Source organism: Delphinapterus leucas, chromosome 7 (genome assembly GCF_059928025.1).
Source record: "Delphinapterus leucas isolate spDelLeu-1000000601 "Yukka" chromosome 7, BTC_Dleu_Yukka2, whole genome shotgun sequence".
NCBI classification, from domain to species: domain Eukaryota; kingdom Metazoa; phylum Chordata; class Mammalia; order Artiodactyla; family Monodontidae; genus Delphinapterus; species Delphinapterus leucas.
The window spans coordinates 10,101,785-10,122,077 of NC_143135.1; the positions used below are offsets into that span (position 1 = coordinate 10,101,785).

General features: G+C 52.0%; 2 protein-coding genes across 2 annotated transcripts in view; both read left to right on the top strand.

Moving 5' to 3' along the window:
• DDB1 (damage specific DNA binding protein 1) overlaps window positions 1-9,570 on the top strand; it is a 31,484-nt gene extending 21,914 nt beyond the window's left edge. Inside the window, exons 22-27 of the mRNA XM_022591834.3 lie at window positions 5,159-5,329; window positions 5,645-5,754; window positions 6,010-6,179; window positions 6,375-6,477; window positions 8,031-8,154; window positions 8,744-9,570. Of these exons, the coding sequence (XP_022447542.1) occupies window positions 5,159-5,329; window positions 5,645-5,754; window positions 6,010-6,179; window positions 6,375-6,477; window positions 8,031-8,154; window positions 8,744-8,827 (762 nt within the window). The 3' untranslated portion in view covers window positions 8,828-9,570. The remainder of the gene's footprint in view (window positions 1-5,158; window positions 5,330-5,644; window positions 5,755-6,009; window positions 6,180-6,374; window positions 6,478-8,030; window positions 8,155-8,743) is intronic.
• A 3,766-nt stretch (window positions 9,571-13,336) lies between these two features.
• The window catches only part of VWCE (von Willebrand factor C and EGF domains), a 30,298-nt gene continuing 23,341 nt past the window's right edge, over window positions 13,337-20,293 (top strand). Inside the window, exons 1-4 of the mRNA XM_089914730.1 lie at window positions 13,337-13,535; window positions 16,544-16,638; window positions 16,760-16,849; window positions 17,180-17,308. Coding sequence (XP_089770856.1) covers window positions 13,426-13,535; window positions 16,544-16,638; window positions 16,760-16,849; window positions 17,180-17,308 — 424 coding nt within the window. The 5' untranslated portion in view covers window positions 13,337-13,425. The remainder of the gene's footprint in view (window positions 13,536-16,543; window positions 16,639-16,759; window positions 16,850-17,179; window positions 17,309-20,293) is intronic.

The following is a 20,293-nucleotide window of genomic DNA, read 5'->3' on the forward strand; positions in this document are numbered from 1 at the left end:
CTGTGTGGAACAAAATGAGCCAAACCGCATTATCCTGAGTACATCCCTGAAATACTAGGCCTGTGAAATATGCCACTTCGCTTCTGGCATGACCCCACCTCCTCCCTCGCAAAAAAAAATGAGTTTCATGGTCAAATACATTTGGGAACTGCTGTATCCTGTATCCTCTTCTTAGAGGCTTCACGGTACATCTTATCATATTAAGGGTTCTGAGAAGATCAAGAGTAGAGAGACATTATTTAAATACTTTAAATCGACATTCATTCAAGAAAAATTAACTGAACACTTGCGGTATACCAGGCACTGTTTTGGTAGTTGGGATGTAGCAGTAGATGAAATGGACAAAGAGCTAGCCTTCTGGGGCCAGTGAGCAAATAGAATACATATGTGTACCCAGGACGATGAGAAATACATGGTGAGAAATAAAAACGGGACAGAAAGCTGAAGGAGTACCAGAGCAAGCATGGGAGGTGGCGCTGTTTTGTCACGTGTTCAGGAGGGTCTTGTTTATACAGTGGCATTCGGGCAGGTTCCTAAAGGAAGGGAGGGAGCAAGCCATGCCTTGGTCTGGGAGAAGACAAGTGCCAGGAGTCTGGGGCCAGCCTGCCTGCACTCTGCACGGGTGGGCGCTGCTGGGTGCCGGGAGATGAGTCGGAGAGGCAGCGGAGGGCCAGCACTTGCGGAACCTGATAGGCTGAGTGTGTAAGGACTTTGGGTTTTACTCTGAGGGTGATGGAGACCTCTAGAGGGTTCGAGCGAATGAGTGACATGACTGTAGTTATATTTCGAAAAGCTCATTGCGCATCCTGGGAAAGGTCGTAGGGGACCAAGAGTAGAGGCAGTGAGATCAGTTAGGAGGCTCTGGTGATGATCCAGATAGCAGTTGATGGTTGCTGGGGGCAGGGTGCTGATAGAGGAGGTGAAGGGTAGTCAGATTCTGCAGATGTTAGTATTGAGGGGCTCTGGTGATGGATTGAAGATGAGGCGTGAGAAGGGAATAAAGGGCCAAGAGTTTTGGCCTGAGTAACAAGGATGGTGTTGCTCTGTACTGATGGGGGGAGATTGTGAGTGGAGCAGGTTTGGAGGGGAAAGGAAAACTGTTCTTTACTCACAACACTTCTGACACCATATGTATGGGGTTTTTAATCCCTATACCAACCAGTTTTCCAACCAGGCGTCCTATAATTTAATTGAATTCTGACATTAGCCACCCAGAGTTAGTGTCAGACCTCACAGGTTTAAGGGCTCAGTCCCACAAGACTGTCCTTACTTCAAACCCCAGTCCCAAGTAGTGGTCCCCAAACTTCTATCTGACTTGGTACAAAGTCAGGGGTTCCCCAAATTCCCCACCCCCCTTAGGTTTGATAATTTGTTGGAAGGGCTCACAAAATTTGAAATGTTTACTTATATTTGGTGGCATATTACAAAGGATTTTATAAAGGATACAAATTAATAGCCAGATGGAGAGGTGCGTAAGGCAAGGTCCAAAAGGGTCCTGCGGGCAGGAACTTCTGTCTTCGTGGAGTTGGAATGCACTACCCTCCCAGTATGCGGCTGTATTCACCAACCCAAGAACTCTCTGAACCCCATAGTTTAGAGATTTTTATAGAGGCTTCTGTATATAGGCATGATCCATCATTAAATCAGTCTCCAGCCCCTCTTTCTTCCCTGGAGAATGGGGGTGGGACTGAAAGTTCCAAGCTTCTGTTCATGACTTGGTCTTTCTGGTGACCAGCCCCCATCCTGTAGCTATCCAGGAACCACCAAGAATTGCATCATTAGAACGAAAGACTCCTGTCACCTAGGAAATTCCAAAGGATTTAGGAGCTCTGTGTAAAACATTCCTATTAGGAAATTACAAAGGTTTTAGGAGCTTTATGTCAGGAACCGGGGGCAGAGACCAAATGTATATTTCTTCTTATGTTGCAGTGGGGAAACCAGAGGTTTGGTTTTGAAAATGCTAAGTTTCAGTAGTCATCTCAGTGGAGATGTCAGGTAGGTAGGTGGATGAGAGAGGTATGGGTTCTAGCAAGAAGCAGATTGAAGATACTAGTGTGGCAGTTATTAGGTGGCATGTAAAGCTGAGAGTGGCGGAGATCACCTGAGATCACCTACCTGCTGAGAGTGGGCAGAGGAGAGACCTGAAGACTGAGCCCTGGGGCCCTCCAGCCTTTCAAAGTTGGGACGAGAAGGAAGATCCAGCCAAACAGAGAGGAGGTGCCTAGTGAAGTAGGAGAGGAGCCAAGAAAAGTGTTCTGGAAGCCATGGAAAGAAAGTATTTGAAGCAGGAGGGAAGTGATAAACTGCAAGTGCTGTTGGTGGGTCAGATAACGTAAGGATCGAGAAATGGCCGTTGGTTTAGCTCTTTTGGTTGAGTGGTGGGGATGGAACCTGACTGGAGAGCGTTCAACCAGGGCGAGGAGGCAAGGACGACTAGGATCAGGAAACCCTTCCCAGGAGTTTTGCAATAAAGAAGAGAGTAATGGGGTAGCTCCAGGGGAATGTCAGCACAGGAGAGTTTTTGATTTTTTAAGTTAGGAAATACTGCTGCACATTTCTAGCTGATGGCAATGGTCCATTAAAGGAGAGCTGCTGGAGCCATGTGTTGAGTAGCTAAGGGGGCTCTAACGCACAGTGTTGGCTTCAGGTGGTGGAAGCAGGTGGAAATCCTCCTTTGGTTGTGTCCACCTGCTGTGAAGTAGCTGAGAGGAAGGCTGGAAGAGGAGGTATTAGAGTTTTTATTTAGTTAGTTAGTTTTGGCTGTGTTGGGTCTTCATTGCTACGCGTGGGCTTTCTCTAGTTGTGGCGAGCGAGGGCTACCCTTCGTTGCGGCGCGTGGGCTTCTCATTGCGGTGGCTTCTCTTGTTGTGGAACGTGGGCTCTAGGTGCCTGGGCTTCAGTAGTTGTGGCTCGTGGGCTCTAGAGCTCAGGCTCAGCAGTTGTGGCACACGGGCTTAGTTGCTCCACCGTCTGTGGGATCTTCCCGGACCAGGGCTTGAACTTGTGTCCCCTGCAATCGCAGGTGGATTCTTAACCACTGCACCACCAGGGAAGCCCATGGTATTAGAGTTTTGAGGAGAGTGGAGGAGGTATGAATTTAAAATGAGACCAGTCATGCTGGTTGGTGGTTTTTCCTCAGCTTTTAGTTGAAAATTAATTTTACCAAAGTCTGTTTTTGTTGGGTGAGCATGATCGAGGGAGAGAGGGGCAAGGGAGTGGAGAATCCGTAAGACAAGGATTGTGGTGATGGGCTCTGGGCATCTGAGAAGCAGTGAAACTGGGGACAAAAGATTCTGGAGTTATTTTTAATGACAGGCTCTTAAGGGGTGACCATAGGAATGGACAAGATACGTGGGGAAGAGGGGGGTCAGAAAAGGACAGAGATCAGGGTATCGGAAGGATCTTCTCTGTGAATATTAAAGTCACCAAGAATTACCGGGGTGTTATGTTAGGAGAGAGTGATGGCGTGGGGGTGGAGATGTGACAGTGGGGTAGTTGTCTGGTGGTGTGAACTTGAGAACTGGCCATGTTTAGGAGGCAGGCAGGATGCATGGAAGGCTGTCGTCCCTGTAGTCCCAGTGGTACGAGGGACAGTGGGAGAGAGAATAGCCAAGTTGAGAGGGCCACAGAGCCCTTTTGAAAGATCCACATTTCAGTTAGACTGACAAGGGATCGGCTAGAGAGCAGGCTGCCTGTGACTAGTGATCATGTATTCCAGAGGATACAGTGAACAGATGCAGGAATGGGGAGGGGTCAGATTATAAGACGTCCGTTGCTGTGTAATAGAAGTACAGGGGCCACATGTGTAATTTTAAACTGTCTAGTAGCCACATGAATAAAAGTTCAAAGTAGGTGAAATTAATTTTAGTAATGTATTTATTTAACCCAGTACATCTAAAGTATTATTTCAACATGTAATCAATATAAAAAATTATTAGTGAGATAATTTTACATTTTTTTCATACCAAGACTTCCACATCTCGTGTGTGGTTTACACTTAAAGCACATCTCAATTTGGGCTTGCCACATTTCAGGTATTTGTAGCCATGTGGCTAGTGGCTACCATATTGGACAGTGGGGATCTAGGACCTGTTGGGTTGAGAGTGGGAGTCTTGGATTTTGGTGGTGTCTGACCTTGGTCCTGACTATCTCCACGGCAGAAAGGGAGGCTGGGAGTATGAAGAGGGGCGTGTGGGGTGTGTTCCCAGGAGCGTGTGGAGCTCTTGGCCTCTACTTTACTCCACCCTTGGAGGACTGGAGGCCCAGTCAGGCTGGGCTTACCCCAGTCTGGGGTGTTCTGGGCTCCCTTGACCCTGCCGATGGAGGTGTGGTAGCCCTTGTAATTATTACGAATGACTCTTGGAGTGCATACCTGTGGAGCTAGGGTCCTTTGGACACATCTCGAGAAATCGTGGCTTAATATATTCTGTCCAGAGTGTCTGCATGTGCAGAGGCCATGGGTGGGGCTGCCTGGACCCTGAAGGGTCTGCCAGGGCTGGGCTGTGCCGAGTATCTGTTCATCTATCTGCTGATTCTAAAGCATCTTCATTCTTTTGGAGCTGTAGTTGTAACTGAAGAAACAGTGCAGTGGAGAAGAAAAAAGGGGTATTCTTTTCCCTTTGGGTGGAGGGGTGGCCACAGACTCTAGTGCTTTAGAGTCCTTTAGCTTCTGTTGGACTTTGCCATGCTATTTTCTTTGCTCATTGGGTTCACGTCAAAAGGTGCAAGGAATGTATGAGTTTTGAGAAGGGGTTAGAAGAGGCAGTTGGTTGGGAGGTGATCTTGTTCCTTTCTGATCAGGAAATTGGAGATGGATCCTCTTTTTCCAGAGCGATTTCTGTAGGTCAGTTACCAAACTTCAGTCACAAAACCATCTCTTGTCACATGCATAGTATTACTTGCATTAATGTTTACTTAATGTTTTTCTTTACCCTGACTCATTTTCTTATATAAAGGAAAACTTTGTATTATTAGTTTCATGGGCTCATTCTATTTTCATTTTTCATAAATACATAATACTGAAATTAAAAATGTTCATGCAAGTTCCACACCAAAGCACTTCACACCCCACATTGCACTTGGGTAAATGATGCTGCAGATGGAGGCTTAAGGAGGGTTCAGGCCCCTCGAGTTGACAGAAGTGCAATGCCCGTGCCAGGTGCGGCTTTACGAGTGGACGACGGAGAAGGAGCTCCGCACCGAGTGCAACCACTACAACAACATCATGGCCCTGTACCTGAAGACCAAGGGCGACTTCATCCTGGTGGGCGACCTGATGCGCTCGGTGCTGCTGCTGGCCTACAAGCCAATGGAGGGCAACTTCGAAGAGGTAGTGGGGCGGGGGCAGACTGCTCCCTTAAGCTGCGACCCCGCGGGTGTTTCTTGGTGGTGAGGGATAATCAAGCCCCGTGAGGGCAGAAATGTCATCCCTGGAGCCTACATTCTGCATCTGTTAAGTGTTCTTAGAAAGCCCCAACAGCTCTGCGTAGGCTCCATTTCTGGGCTGAGTTGGCCAGACTGTGGGGAGAATCTCTGAAGGGGTGGTTGTTAAACACGGGGCAGGGCAGGCTCTTGGCCAAGTCTCAGCAATGGCTTCCATGCAAACTGCTGATTGTGTTTCCTTTTGTACCTTGTCTTTTTTAAGATTGCTCGAGACTTTAACCCCAACTGGATGAGTGCTGTGGAAATCTTGGATGATGACAATTTCCTGGGGGCTGAAAATGCCTTTAACTTGTTTGTGTGTCAGAAGGATAGGTGAGTGACCAGCTGTGGGTATGGTCTGCGGGGAATGAGGACGCTGGGTCCTCTCTCAGGCTCCGGTGCTCCTCTTCACAGAGGGTTAGGTTTTCCATGAGGCAGGCAGGCCACAGAGATGAGCTCTTCAGGCTGGATCCTCTGCTGTGGAGCGGGTGGGCTCACCGGGGAATCTGTCCGCTGCACGCAGTCCTTGTCGGGGCCCCGTCGCGGGGACAGAAGCCTGGGTAGTGAGTTTCTTGCATTGCCTCGCAGCGCTGCCACCACTGACGAGGAGCGGCAGCACCTCCAGGAGGTTGGGCTCTTCCACTTGGGCGAGTTTGTCAACGTCTTTTGCCACGGCTCTCTGGTCATGCAGAATCTGGGCGAGACCTCCACCCCTACCCAGGGCTCAGTGCTCTTCGGCACGGTCAACGGCATGATTGGTAAGGGTGACCTCTGTGGGGCGCACCCCGTGCAGGCCTCCTTCCTGAGAGCAGCGTTCCTGTTTTGGGGGACGAGGGAGAGCAGGGTTTCGCGGAGGAGCCTGTGGCCAGCTCTTCCTCCCTCGTGCTGCTGCCTGGGCTGCCCTTGGCGGGCAGTGCCCGCCTTGCAGCTCCCTGTTCCCTTTGCTTCCTCAGGCCTCGTGACCTCACTGTCAGAGAGCTGGTACAACCTCTTGTTGGACATGCAGAATCGACTCAATAAAGTCATCAAAAGTGTGGGCAAGATTGAACACTCCTTATATCCTTCCCAGAGGTGCCCCCTTGCTAGGAAGACGTCCTGACCCAGGCAGAGAGCTACATTACCCTAAGCAGCCTCTGGAAACTGCTGTCCGTTTAGGAAATGTCTTGACTAGGTTCCCGTGGGGAACAGGCTTTTAAAAAACCTTATGGAAAATTTCAAACACACAGTAGTGGAGAGAACAGTGTAGTGAATCCCCATGTACTTATCACCCAGCTTCACTGGTTCATCTTGAAAATGTACATTTTTGTTCCTGAAATGTGTCTGCCTCTGGCCTTTCTGGTGTTGCTTGTCAAACGTAAGTTTAGATCACAACTTCAGAACGTCCTTTCAGAGATCTTGTTGGAGGCAGTAGTGTCTGAGGACCCTCACTAGAGAGGCTAACGGAAGAGGGGAAAAGCAAAGAATGTGCAAACTCCAGAAGCCCAAGGATCAGCCCCCGTGGGACACTTAGGATCCAAGTACTGCTGGAAGTTTGTTTATTATGGGAGAGAGACAAGGAGTCCGAGGGAGGCGGGGGGTGGGAGGCGGGAGGGGCGAGGGGCGAGGGGCGAGGGGCTCCTGCTATGAGTCCGTGAGGGAGGAGGGAGGCTGATGGGTTGGTTTTTGCCACAACCCGCAGGACTTTTGGCACATCTCTTGTCTTACTGAGCCTCTGTTTGTTTGTTTGTTTATTTTTGGCTGCATTGGGTCTTCGTTGCTGTGCACGAGCTTTCTCTAGTTGTGGCGAGCGGGGGCTACTCTTTGTTGCGGTGCGCGGGCTTCTCATTGCGGTGGCTTCTCGTTGCAGAGCACGGGCTCTAGGCACGTGGGCTTCAGTAGTTGTGGCTTGCAGGCTCAGTAGTTGTGGCTTGTGGACTGTAGAGCGCAGGCTCAGTAGTTGTGGCGCACGGGCGTACTTGCTCCGCGGCATGTGGGATCTTCCCGGACCAGAGCTTGAACCCATGTCCCCTGCGTTGGCAGGAGGATTCTTAACCACTGCGCCACCAGGGACGTCCCGAGCCTCAGTTTATTAATCTGTGAAGGTCAAGGCTAGACTTAAAGAGTGGTTCTTCCCAGGCAAGCATCCAGTTCACATGGAGCACTTGTTAAAAAAAAAAAGAAAAAAAGAAGAAACCATCCATACACATCTAGGCTCTGAACTAAGAGTCATATCTGTATTTTGTTTTAATCTGTATTTTTTTATTTTTAAATTTGTTTTGGCCTCGCTGCACGGCTTGCGGGATCTTAGTTCCCCAACCAGGGATCGAACACACGCCCTTGGCATTGAAAGTGCAGAGTCCTAACCACTGGACCACCAGGGAATTCCCTGTATTTTTTTAATGTTATTTTGACGATTACTCCACTTAAGAACCATTGGATGAGGTAATAGCTTATAGGTCTTTGAAATTCTAAAACTGTCCCAAAGGCCATGTGATTTTTAGTTGAAAATGTTGTTTCCTGTTTATCCTGGTGATAGTTTTAGATTGTGGTCTTGTGCAGAGGTGGGGGTGACTCATAGTAAGGGTACTTATTTCCAGATAATTGGCACTTTCCTTAACTCACCTGTCCACCTGGAGATCCTTTCATACTGAACGCAAGACAGAACCAGCCACAGGCTTCATCGATGGGGACTTGATTGAGAGTTTCCTGGACATCAGCCGGCCCAAGATGCAGGAGGTTGTGGCAAACCTGCAGGTGAGCTGCTCAGGGTTTAGCCCTGGGCCAGTTTCTCAAGTCCCTTGCAGGGCTGGGCATACCAGGAGGCCGGCAGAACTCCGGGGCCTCCCCTCCCTCGGTCCCCACGTGCTAATGGCCCTTTTCAAGTTTTCTTCTACCCACGCGGGAAGGTGGGGTCCAAGGGCAAGGAGATAAAGCTGAGGCTCGTGGGTTCCCCCGTCAGGCAGCAAACACTGTAACTTTAGCAATGAGGGCACATTTGGGCATGTCTGGGATCTCTGGCAGACCCGTAGGAAGGGGGCAGGGTCGGGATCCTGTAGGGAAGAGAAGTTTCCATGGCGCTTGGGTTTGGGGCATTGCTCACTGGACATGGTGCCTCTGGGGAAGTATATACTGGGTGGCAGGCTCCGGGCAGCTTTGCTGTCAACAGACCTTGCTGACCTGAACCCCCAAGGAGAGGTGTGGGCTTCGACTGTGAGTCCTTCCTCCCTGCCATGACAGTGGTAGAATGGGGCGCCTCCCTTGTGGTGGGCATCCCCTTCCTCAGGGGAGGGAGAGCACCCTCTCAGCCCTCACAGCCTCTCCTCCTGCCCCTTCCTCGTTGCAGTATGACGATGGCAGTGGAATGAAGCGAGAAGCCACTGCGGATGACCTGATCAAGGTTGTGGAGGAGTTAACTCGGATCCATTAGCCGAGGGCAGGAATCCCCTTTCCCAGGCCCTCTCTGAAGGCTTTGCCCTCCTGCTCTCCTCCTCCTCCCCTGCCGTTGTCTCTTGGCTATGGGAAATCTTTCCCTAGGCCAGCTGCCCTAGAATCCACGGCCTACCTGTGTGGAAACAGGGATTTTGTAGAACTAAAACCAGTTCGCTGGAGACCTGGGAAAGGACTGAAGGTGAAATATTTTCTCCCTGGATTTTTACCAGTCTCACATGATTCCAGCCATCACCTTGGGCCACCAAGCCTTGATTGGTGTAGCCAGTTGTCCTCCTTCCAGGGAGCAGTTTTGCAGCTCTTTGGCTGAAAGGAAGCTGTGTGTGTGTGTGTGTGTGTGTGTGTGTGTGTGTGTGTGTGTGTGTGTGTGTGTGTGTGTGTGTGTGTGTCTCCCACACTCATGCATTGTCCCCACTATCTTTTTATTTAGGTTGGGGGTGTGGGGAGGTTGTGGGTAGCAGGGAGGAGGGGCGGGAGGGGTTCGTCGTCTTTGAAATGAGAGCTTCCTTTGCTTTCTTCTCTTGCCTCTGAGAGCTTTGGTCTGGAGGGCTGACCACCAGACAGTGGGCTGCTTGAGTAGAAAACCTGCAGATGGTGGATGATCTCCAAGCCACAGCCTTTTTGTCTCTGGGGAACTGCCTTCTTCAGAGGGAAGGAGGTGGGGGGACGTGAACTGGTGGTTAGTTTCTGAGTTTTACCTAATAAAGTAGAGTCTAAGAAGAAGGATCCATTTGTTTCTGCTTTTCTTCCCCCGCTCGGCTCTCCAGCATCCCAGTCACTCGGTGCCCAGTTTACTGCAAGCTCCATTCCCTCCTTCACAGCCACTGCAGCAGTCCCTTGTCCTTGCTGCTGGAACGTTCCTTTCAAGTAGTGAACTGTCGTCTGTAGATCTCCTTTGTCAGGTGATCGCTCTTGGTGGGATCCCAAGGATGATGGATGTCAGGTTTTTGAAATTCAGTGGTCTTTGGTTGCCCGTGACTCTGTAGTCTTCGTTTGATTCCCAGGTGCCTGTGTTAGTAATGTGCGGGGCCTGGGGGTTGCTAGGCCTGCCTTTCCTTATGTCATTTTACAGCCAGTTGTATATGGAACATTCAGCCAACTAGCCCCCCAGGCACTGCTCCTCATGCACTGCCCAGCTTCCTGTTGCCACATGGGCTTTGGATTCTGATTTTATTTCTCCTGGTTTAATTGAGTAAACCTTTGGTGCCTTAGGTTTGAAAATACAGGAGAAGGGCACATTTGGGGTTCACCCTTCTATCCAGCACACAGAGCCTGTCTTCTTTCAGCTCAGTGGGTCAGAGTGTCTGGGCCCATATTTCCACCAGTGATCCAGTGGGAATAAAGGCTGCTCTGTCCCAACAGTGGAGCAGGGTTGATCCCAGGCATATTGGCTGGCTCCTTTAAGACCAGCCTTTGATACAGTGTCAGGAAAATTGTGGTTTCAAGTTCAAACTGTGGTTTTGAGAGATTCTAGCTTAAAAGGAAAAGAGCAAGGAAGCATCTCTGCTTTGGGGGTCTTCCGGAGTAAGTTTCCTTCCCTGGAAGCATTCCTTGTGTTTCTTTACGGTTCTTTTCCCCTTACTCTCCTGGGGTTTCTGAGGGTGGAGGATAAGGGTCTTAGGGGAAAAAATAATCATCTCTCAAAAACCACAGTTTGAACTTGAAACTCAACACTGTGATTTGAATTCTTCAAGTCATGGTTTGAATTGAAAAGGCTGCCCCCATGCCAGAGACCAGCTTTACTGAGGCAGGCAAGCCACGGCCTCCAGATTGTGATGATTTAAAGAATGTGATCCTGGATGGGAGGATTGACTATAAGGTGCCACGGTCGGAAAAACAGAGCGTGGTGGGATTCTGCTTCTGATGCTTTTCAGTGGTCTGACCTGCAGCCACGGAGACCTGCTACGTTCAGCAGAAGGTCATTACTTAACCAGTGGCTTCAGTCTTGACTCTGGCAACTGGAGTCCTTGTAGTTTTTTGTTTCCTACAATCCTGGGTATATTCACTCCGGACTGAATTCCAGCAGTCCTTCGGAGACTGATGCTCTACTGCCACACTCCCACATCCCTCTTAAAACCATTAATCACCTCTCCCAGGGTGAAAGGTTGCCTTTGGAGCTTTGCTACAGCCAGCTGGAATGGCTCCTTTCCATGCAGGCGCTGATGAGCTCGCCTCACTCCAGGCCTCTGCACGAATGGGCCTTTGGGAGAATAATAGAAACACTGACTCATCACATGACCATTTGGAAGGGTCACAAGCCAGAGGCCTTCTTTCTACAGCCAACAACAACTTGAATCCTCCGCCCTCGGTGGAGGGTCCCTTTTGTAACTGAGAAGCCACAAGCCACAGAACTGGGGAGGAAACACTGAGGAACTAATCAGTGCCCAAACTGGTCCTTGAAGATGAATGATATTAAGTGAGCGACTCTCAGGGTCCAAACTTTGAGAAGCCTCAAGGGCAAACAAACCAAAAGACAAGAAAAGCAGAAAACGGTGAAAACCAAACTAAAGACGCAAACGATGTGGGGAGCAAGGTGAATGCCGTAAGGTCAAAGAAATGGGAAATGAAAGAAATGTCAGGGGCTGTTTAGGAAGTTTCTTTCAAAATTCACTGGTAGGAATTTAGTCTTAAATGTCCTGAGCTCCTCCTGCTGAGGGTAGATGAGGATTTTCTTTAAGCACAAACTTGCATCTCAGTCATTGCAGCTGCCCACTGACCGATATGGAGCAAAGCCTGCCAGAGTTACAGGGATGAGCTATGGAGGGGTTGGGGCACCCTAAAGTAGTCGAGTTCAGAATGGAGAAAGCCGAGGTGTGCGGAAGTGTGAGAGAAGATGGCACAAGGAGTGACAGGTGTGTAAAAGGAGCCTTGTCCTGTGTAAATGTGTTAAGAACTTGTGGGTAGCTTTTAGGGCCAGGAAGAATGAGCACTTATTGGACATTGAGTGGTGGTCTAGGTAGGAATGATAAGGGCAGTGGTGCGATAGATTTTGCGGGCTCAAGTGAAGGAAGGGCTTTGTTTATCCCTATTGAATAATTCAGGGCTAGATTTCTGACTCTGGACCTTGAAGGTGGGCATTGAAGTCCTTCGTAAGTGACAGTGAGGAATGCAGTCTGAACGGCAGAGGGGGAAAGTGCACCTTTGGATGTTTGAGACAAAAAGGAAAGACGGCCTAAGGGTCCTTAGGACTCAGAATGGACATAAATATGGAAGTAGCATTCATCTCACGATACAGAGTATTTTGGCAACATACTTGTTGAAAATGTGTTACTTAGATGGGTCAAAACTAACAAGGTGAGATAACAGCCCTAAAGCGAACATCTGCAAAAACGCAACCACACAGGTTCAGGTAAGGAAATCGGCTTAGTAGCTTGTGTTTAATAACGAAAGACATGACAACAAAAAGCATCTGAGGCTTCCCTTTACTGTAAACTTTGTTATGAACTAACAGCATCATGGGGTTGCCAGGTAATATTAGACTGTGTTGATAGAAGTGTGGCATCTGGAAGGAAGGAGGCAAGAGTCCAGACCGCTGTTGGCACACCATGTTCATTTGTGGCCACCAGTGTTAAGGACTTTAGTGACAGGCTGAGATACCCAGTGGGAACTGCAGAGGTAGAACCAAAGGAACTGGGGTTATTGAACTGGGAAGAAAAAACACTTCCTAACAAGTGGAGTTACTCAAAATTGGATTGGGCTGCCTTTTGATAGGTCTTCGTCCCTGGAAGTGTTTAAGCCAAAGCTTGACTGATGGGGTCTGGGCGGCTAGGGAAGGTTCCTGCACAGAGCTGAAGGTAGGATTTAGTCAACCTTTCAGCTTTCTCCCAGCTGGATGGTCCTGATTTTCATCCGCCACCTGCTCACCACTTCCCTGCCTACCATTTCTGACTGTGGCCCGAGGCAGCTGCAGAAGGGGACAAAGAGGAATCTGTGGGTTCAAGACTGTCTAGTGCCCCCTGACCAGGGAGCAGGTGGACCCACTGACCGGCGCACCCAGGGTTAGGGTGCAGACCTTTTGGCAGGCTGGGGGCCGGCCTAGAAGTGCTCAGCAGCGAAACGACCCAGCGTCCCACCTTGTACAACACAGTCATCTCGGGATCCACCTAGACCAGCAATGCCCGGGGCGCGCAGCCTCCTGCTCCAGCCTTGTTCCCGGAGTCTCTTTCCTCCCCGGGCCTCAGTCTGACGCCCATAGCCCTTCGCAGGAAGCCGACTCCCAAACCCGGGCCGGGGGTGTGGGCCGAGGACGAAACTCCGCCCCCAGGGGTCCGTGATCTTTGCCCCCGCCCCGGGCTCCGCGCCTCCCCTGATGGCCACCGGCGGGCGGGCGCCTTTGCCTTTTGTGTGTTTCGTTCCGAGGTGCCAGAGACCCCCCAACCAGCCGTCCGCCGAGTCTCCTCGCGGCCCCGTGCCCCTCCTCTCGGAGTCCCCAGCCCCCCTGCTCGGCTCCGCGTGCCAGCTCGGGGCTCGCTGGTTCGCTCCCCGCGGCGCCAGGAGGAGGGGCGAGGGCCGGCAGCCCCCTCCCCCGCGCTTGGCGCCGGAGCCTAGCCGAGCCGGGGGGACCCGCCGCCGCCGGTCATGTGGGCCGGATTGCTCCTCCGGGCCGCCTGCGTCGCGCTCCTGCTACCGGGGACCCCGGCCCGTGGCTACACCGGGAGGAAGACGCCCGGGCACTTCGGGGCCGAGAGGTAAGCGCCGCGCGCCCCTCCCCTGCCCCTCCGCGGGAGCGCTACCGGCGCGGTGCGGGGAGGCGCGGAGGGGCGTCCCGGAGCTGCGGGTCGGGGCGCCCCCCTGGGCCACTGTCCGCCTGCGGGCGCAGCCCAGGAGGTCCGGACAAAGGGACAGCAGCTTGTGCTCTGGGCGGGTGCCCGTTCTGCGCCCCTGGCCGGGGCTGTCCTGATTGGGATCTGGCGGGGGGAACGGAGATCCAGGCGCTAGGTGAGCCGCACTGAGTCCCGTGGAGCCCCGACCCCTGGCGAAGGGACCCCGGGACGTGCAACCTGGTCTCCAGACTGGCTGGCTTTCGCTCCCGAACGTGCCCGTGGCTCTGCCTAGGCAGTGCCTGGCCTGCCCCGCGGCTCTGGCCGCTCTGAGGCTGGGGGCTTTCCCTGTGTCCGGGCTCTGCGCACGCCGTGGACCTTGTAGCCGCCGGGGTCTCTTTGGGTTATGTTTCGGTTTCCGCCTGTGTGTGCGCGCGGGCGGGGGTTGGGTGTTTTGCCCCTTTGCTTTCCCGATTGATGTCGCCCTCCCCTAGCGTCTCCTCCCGGCGGAGGCCGGGCCGCCGCGGGCCGAGCGCGTGTGTGCGTGATGCTCCGAGCGAGGGAACACGGTGTCAGCGGGCGGCCTGGCCCGCGGCCACGGCCTCGGGGGCGCGCGGGGGGGCGGCCACGCCAGGCTCGCAACTCGCACGTGTGTTCCGCAGCCACCGCCAGTTCCTGCTCAGATCGGCCCGGCTCCGCGGCGTGTCAGAGCCTTCCTGCCTGCCACCTGTCTCCCCGTCACCGCCCGCCCTAGGTTCCTTGGGGCGCTCTGGCGGGCGCTCGGCCCCTGCCCACCTGAGGGTGAGGCTCCACCAGCCTCCCGGGAATCCTTCCATCTGCCGCTTTGGTGGCACCCCTGTCCCTTTGAGAGCCCCATCTGAGGAGCAGGAGCTGCCGGCTTCTCCTTCCCAAGCTGCTGCCCTAATCGCTCCAGCGAGACATCCCTGCTGCATCCCCCACCCACTTCCAGGGCCCCTTCTTCTGTGATGACTTTAGAGAGCGAAAAGGCTCTTGGAGGCTCCAGGGACAGTTTTCTGCAGACGTTTCTGTTTTGCCATGTGCCCTGAGTTTCCCTTTCTAGAATATTTGTCACTTTTGACACAGATTATTCTCCCGCAGAGCAGACTGGGTCTTTCCATTCACGTCCCCAGTGCCTGCTGCTGTGCCTGGCACATCATGGGTGCTCTATAGAACACAGTTGGGGAGGGTTTTCTTTTCTTTTCTTTTCTTTTTTTTTTTTTTTTTGCGGTACGCGGACCTCTCACCGCTGTGGCCTCTCGCGTCGCGGAGCACAGGCTCCGGACGCGCAGGCTCAGCGGCCATGGCTCACGAGCCCAGCCGCTCCGCGGCACGTGGGATCCTCCCGGACCGGGGCACGAACCCGCGTCCCCTGCATCGGCAGGCGGACTCTCAACCACTGCGCCACCAGGAAAGCCCGGGTTTTCTTTTTTTTTTTAATTAATTAATTAATTAATTTTTGGCTGCGTTGGGTCTGTTGCTGTGCGCGGGCTTTCTCTAGTTGTGGTGAGCGGGGACTAATCTTCGTTGCGGTGCGCGGGCTTCTCACTGCGGTGGCTTCTCTTGTTGCAGAGCACTGGCTCAAGGTGCTTGGGCTTCAGTAGTTGTGGCAAGTGGGCTCAGTAGTTGTGGCTTGCGGGCTCTAGAGCGCAGGCTCAGTAATTGTGGCCCACAGGCTTGGTTGCTCCGTGGCATGTGGGATCTTCCCGGACCAGGGCTCGAACCCGTGTCCCCTGCATGGGCAGGTGGATTCTTAACCACTGTGCCACCACGGAAGTCCCTGGGAAGGGTTTTCTTGTCCCTATTCTTTTGCAGCAGGATTCCCAGTTCAAACCAGGCTGGACTTCATCATCCTCTGCCCATCCCATCCCAGAACCAGTTCTAGTCATCGTCTCTGTCCCCCTCCAGGCCCGTGCACATGCAGCTCCTGTCTAGAACATTCCTCCATTCTCACTGGCTGCTCCTACTCTCTCTCCAGCCTCAGCCTAGGAAACCTCCCCTGAGCTCCTTGGGCCTCCATAGCCTGTAATGTTCCAGCACTTGTCCTGCTATGTTGTTATACCTGGTTCCCTGTCCACCCCTTGAAGGTGGGGAAAGTGGCTTGTTCGTGGCTGGACTGCCTCACCCAGCCTCGAGCACACTGGATTCCCCTTCACTCCTTTGGGCAGCTCACTGATGCCCCCTCCCCCATCCCACAGATGTCACCTGGGGAATGACTTCTCTCCAGTTCCCCCCTTTCTCTTTACTGTTGGCTTCCCTTCTCAACCTTTCCCTCAACAGCCATTTATTAAGTACCTATGATGTGCCAGGCGCTGCCCTTGCTGCGGAGTTGAAGAAAAAAGATGAAGCCCCTGTCCTCAGGGAGTGGTAGGGGAGCCAGGCAATGAACAAATCAACAAACTAATAAGTAATTTAATGTCCCAGGAAGTAAGTGTTATGAAGCAGAATAAAGCAAGGCACGGGTGGACAAGTAGGGCCTCTCTGAGAAGGTGACATAAGCAGAGAGACCTTTTACAGGAGTGGGGGAGCTGTGTGTGTCTGGGGAAGAACGTTCCTGACAGAGGGGACTGCAAGTGCAAAGGCCCTGAGGAAGCCATCCCTGCAGCTCTTCATCCATTGCGGTCTTCTATCCTCAGCTCTTAGACCGTCTTTGCTCTGTGTCCACGTGGCAGGCATCTGTAGGAGACTAGTGTCTGTTCTCTTATACCTTTGTCTTTGTCCTGCTTCCAGAAGGGACTGACTGTCTGAGTCATTTTTCTATGGAAACTTCCCATTGTCCTCCCGAGGAGTGGGGGTGGAGGAGGTCTCCAGAACTGTTTGTTGACTGACATACTGACTGGCTGGGAGGCTTTCACTGCCCAGTAGATGAATCCTCCCCTTGGTACAGAATGTGGAAGGTGCTCTTTCCTCTCTTGCAGACGCCGGCTGGGCCCCCACGTCTGCCTCTTGGGGTTCGGGAGTGGCTGCTGCCCTGGCTGGGCGCCCTCCATGGGCAGTGGACACTGCACCCTTCGTAAGTGCCTGTCCCCATGCCCCAAACATCCTCCACAGCAGGGCGCTCATTCCCTGGGCTTGCCTGAGGGACAGACTGGGGGCCCCAGTCCCCAATCCCTCACCTGTCTTTATCCTCTCAGCCCTCTGCTCCTTTGGCTGCGGGAGTGGCATCTGCATCGCTCCCAATGTCTGCTCCTGCCAGGATGGAGAGCAAGGGCCCACCTGCCCAGGTAACTGGGGGCGGGCAATGGCTGATGGGAAGAACTCTATTTACACTGAGAATGTGCCAGGCACTGGGCAGTTGTGCCCTAGCATATCATTCTCAAACAACCCTATTAGGTAGGCATTCTCATTCCCATTTTATAGATGATGAAACTGAGGCACAGAAGCTAGTGTCTCACCCAGGGTTACACGGCCAGTAAGTGGCAGAGCTGAATTTAAACTCAGGCCTGTTTGCCTCCAGAGCCCCCTTCCCAGCAGAATTTAGGAGGAGCCGGGGAAGGCGGGGGCGGCTGGGACTGTGAAGTGGCGCATGCTCACAGGTGCGGTGCCTGTTTCAGAAGCCCATGGACCCTGTGGGGAGTACGGCTGTGACCTCACCTGTAACCATGGTGGCTGTCAGGAGGTGGCCCGAGTGTGTCCCGTGGGCTTCTCGATGACAGAGACAGCTATCGGCATCAGGTGTACCGGTGAGAGGCGTGGGAGCAGCGGGGAGGGGGCGGGCGGGAATGAGGTCCCTTCCCTGTCCCCCCAGGACGGTCTCCGGAGAGATGCCAGAGCAAAGCTGAGCCACGAGCAGCTCTGAAGTTTAAGAGTGAGCAGGCAGGCAGGCAAACACAAGAAATATGCCCCTTCTGCTATCTCACAAATACTTATTGAGCACACCTCGTGGACCGGGGACTGAGCTGGGGCTGGGGTTACGAGGGCCATCCCTGCTCTTATGTTGCTTCAGAATGTGAGGCAGGGAGACAAGTAAGGACAATGACAGTCCCCCCCCCCATAATGGGGCCATCACCTGTGGAGTGCACAGTGCCAGGGCCCACAGGGGCACAGGGAACCGGACTGGAGGTGGGCATGACCGCAAAAAGCCTCCCTCAGGAAAGTGACATTTGAAAGATGAGCCAAGAGAAACTCAGTAGTTATTTTGTAAAAGTATTATTGGTTCAGCATTTAAAAAATTCCCTGTGCACAGTCTGTTACTGTCCCCAGAGGCAGCCACCGTGACCAGTTTCTTACCTATCTTTCCGGAGAGCTTGAAAGCCCTTTTTAATTTTTTTAATTTGGATTTTGTAAAAATAACCTTTCTTCCCCTGAATATAAAAGTAAAAAATAACTTCTTTTGGAACATCTGGAAAGTAAAAGAAGGGTAGAAAGGTGAAAATAAACCTGTCCCAGAAGTCCCTACCCAGAGATGTTTGTTAGAAAATGAAGTTATTTTTTTCCCTGCCCTGTCCCCTGGGTGTGTAGGTGTTTGTGAGTGTGTATGACTGTGGGTATATGTGTGTCAGGCGTGCCCATCTGTCTGTTTTATAAAATTGGGATCATACCGTATCTATAGTTTTCGTTCATTATTTTTCTCACTTTGTCTTGCGAGTAGGAAATAGTCCTTATAGCATCATTTTTTTTCAGATAAAATATAGGTTTATTTAAAACTTAATTCTCACCTTGAGTATGCAAAATACAAACTCCACAAAATGTTCACTTTTTTACTTTGTAGTTTACAAATATGCAAAACAGATGTTTGCTTAAATTTATATTACGTATTTATTAAGGCAAGGAACTATATAGAAAAAAACATTTGTTCTGCTTAAGGCACACTTGGGAATAAACCATTGTACAAATTATTGCACATCTGAAACCACAGTGCATAACAGACTGCATAAAAAGGTTAAAGTAAACCATGTGTATTTACCTGACTTAGGTCATAAATGTAGATCAGAAGACAAAAATAGATTTTCCTTGTCAAAGTATGCAGCAGTTTGAGAACTTTGGCCTCATTTGGTACCTTTAGAACCAAGGCTCACCAAGCACCATCGTTTAGGCTATTAAAACACATTTTCTGTACCTGAATTTCTTCTTCTTCTAAGATCGTAATAATGGCTTTTAGAAGGCAAAGAGAATACAAGGTGATCTTTATGCTTATATTGCATCGAAACAATTCAAGGGATTCTGGTCTTCCCTCCCCCCAGCTCAGGGATCTAATTTATACCCTGATATCCACAACTTCCAGTCACCCCCTTGGCGTTTTGTAAGTCCAGGAATATATATTCAAGTTGGATTTAGAATTGGAATGATAGAAGATCCAGTCACAGACCCCATCTGTTCTTTGTCATTTGGTTTCCTCATGTCTCCTGATTATCCGTTCACAAGTTGACTTGTTGGGAACTTGACCATGATTGTAGTGCTTTCCAACTGGGTTCCTCCCCTCACCGGGAAGACAGTGTGAAAGGTAAAAAATACTGAATTCTCGTCTGCCAGTGTGGGTCATATCCACTGTTTGGGGATTTTAAAGTGCCTCTTCATGTGTAAGGCGAGGTGGTCCGACCTCGAAAATGCCCGGTCGCACTAATGGCACTGGAAGGGGCAGTGCCTAGTGTGTTTGCCGTAGTGCCTGGTCAGTTCATCTGAGCGGGCAGATTTCCACCCACGGCCGTCCCAGTCACAGTGGTAAGGTTTCTCACCTGTGTGGGTTCGCAGGTGTGCCTTGAAATGAGAACTCTTCCGGGGCCACGACCTTCTCCCCCTCTTTGGCTTGGGCTCCTCCAGCATGCAGGAACTGGGTGGCATGAGCTCTTGGTAATGGAGCGGTGGGACCTGCGGCTGCATCTGGTCGGGCAGGAAGGGAGGGTAGTTGGGCCCGGGGTGGGGATGGAAGCCCGGGGGTAGTGGCAGGGCATGATGACGGTCCCTGCTGCTCAGGCTACAACATCATTTTGAACTCCTTCATGGAACTCTTTCATCTACATGCAGATGTAGCTGCTATAATCTAAGTACCCAGTTCTGTGCTATCTATCCTTAGCTTGTCTGCAGTGTTTCACTGCTACAAATAATGCTGCGATAAAGAGGCTTCTTGTCAGCCCCTCTAACTATTCCCAGAAAGAGAACTATTGGGTCAAGGGTCCCATGAAGGAGTTTTGGTGCTCGCCCCCCCCCCCCGCCCCCGCACCCCTTCCAGAAGGTTGAAGTACTTTCCAGACACACTTCTCATTGCAGAGGCAAACTGGACCAAGGAAAAGCCAGAGACCAATGTCAAAGCAAGTGCAGGGAAGTGGGGCCCTGGCCACCATCGCAAGGGGCCCAGTGGGATCGGGTGAATCAAGGTGGGCTTCTTAGAAGCGGTGGGTGTGGTCCCAAAGGTACCTGCTGTGGGAAGAGCAAGAAAGAACGGAGGTGACCAGCAGGCATGGGGGCCAGGGGGTGGGAGGGAGGCTCAAGTGGGCAGAGTAGACTGGAGTGGGCGGAGCTGACCTCGTAGGTCCTCATGGTTCTGAGATAGGAAGGGCTGCCTTGAAGCCGGGCTGGGGAGATCTGTCTCCCAGCCCCCTCCCCCCTCAGGCCTGAAGCACTACTTGGATCCAGTCACCCCACCCCGGGCAGAAGCTTCGGGACTCCTTTGCGCTCTATCGCTGAGCCTTTACCCACCACCTCTCCAGCTCGGCCTCACGCTGCCCCGG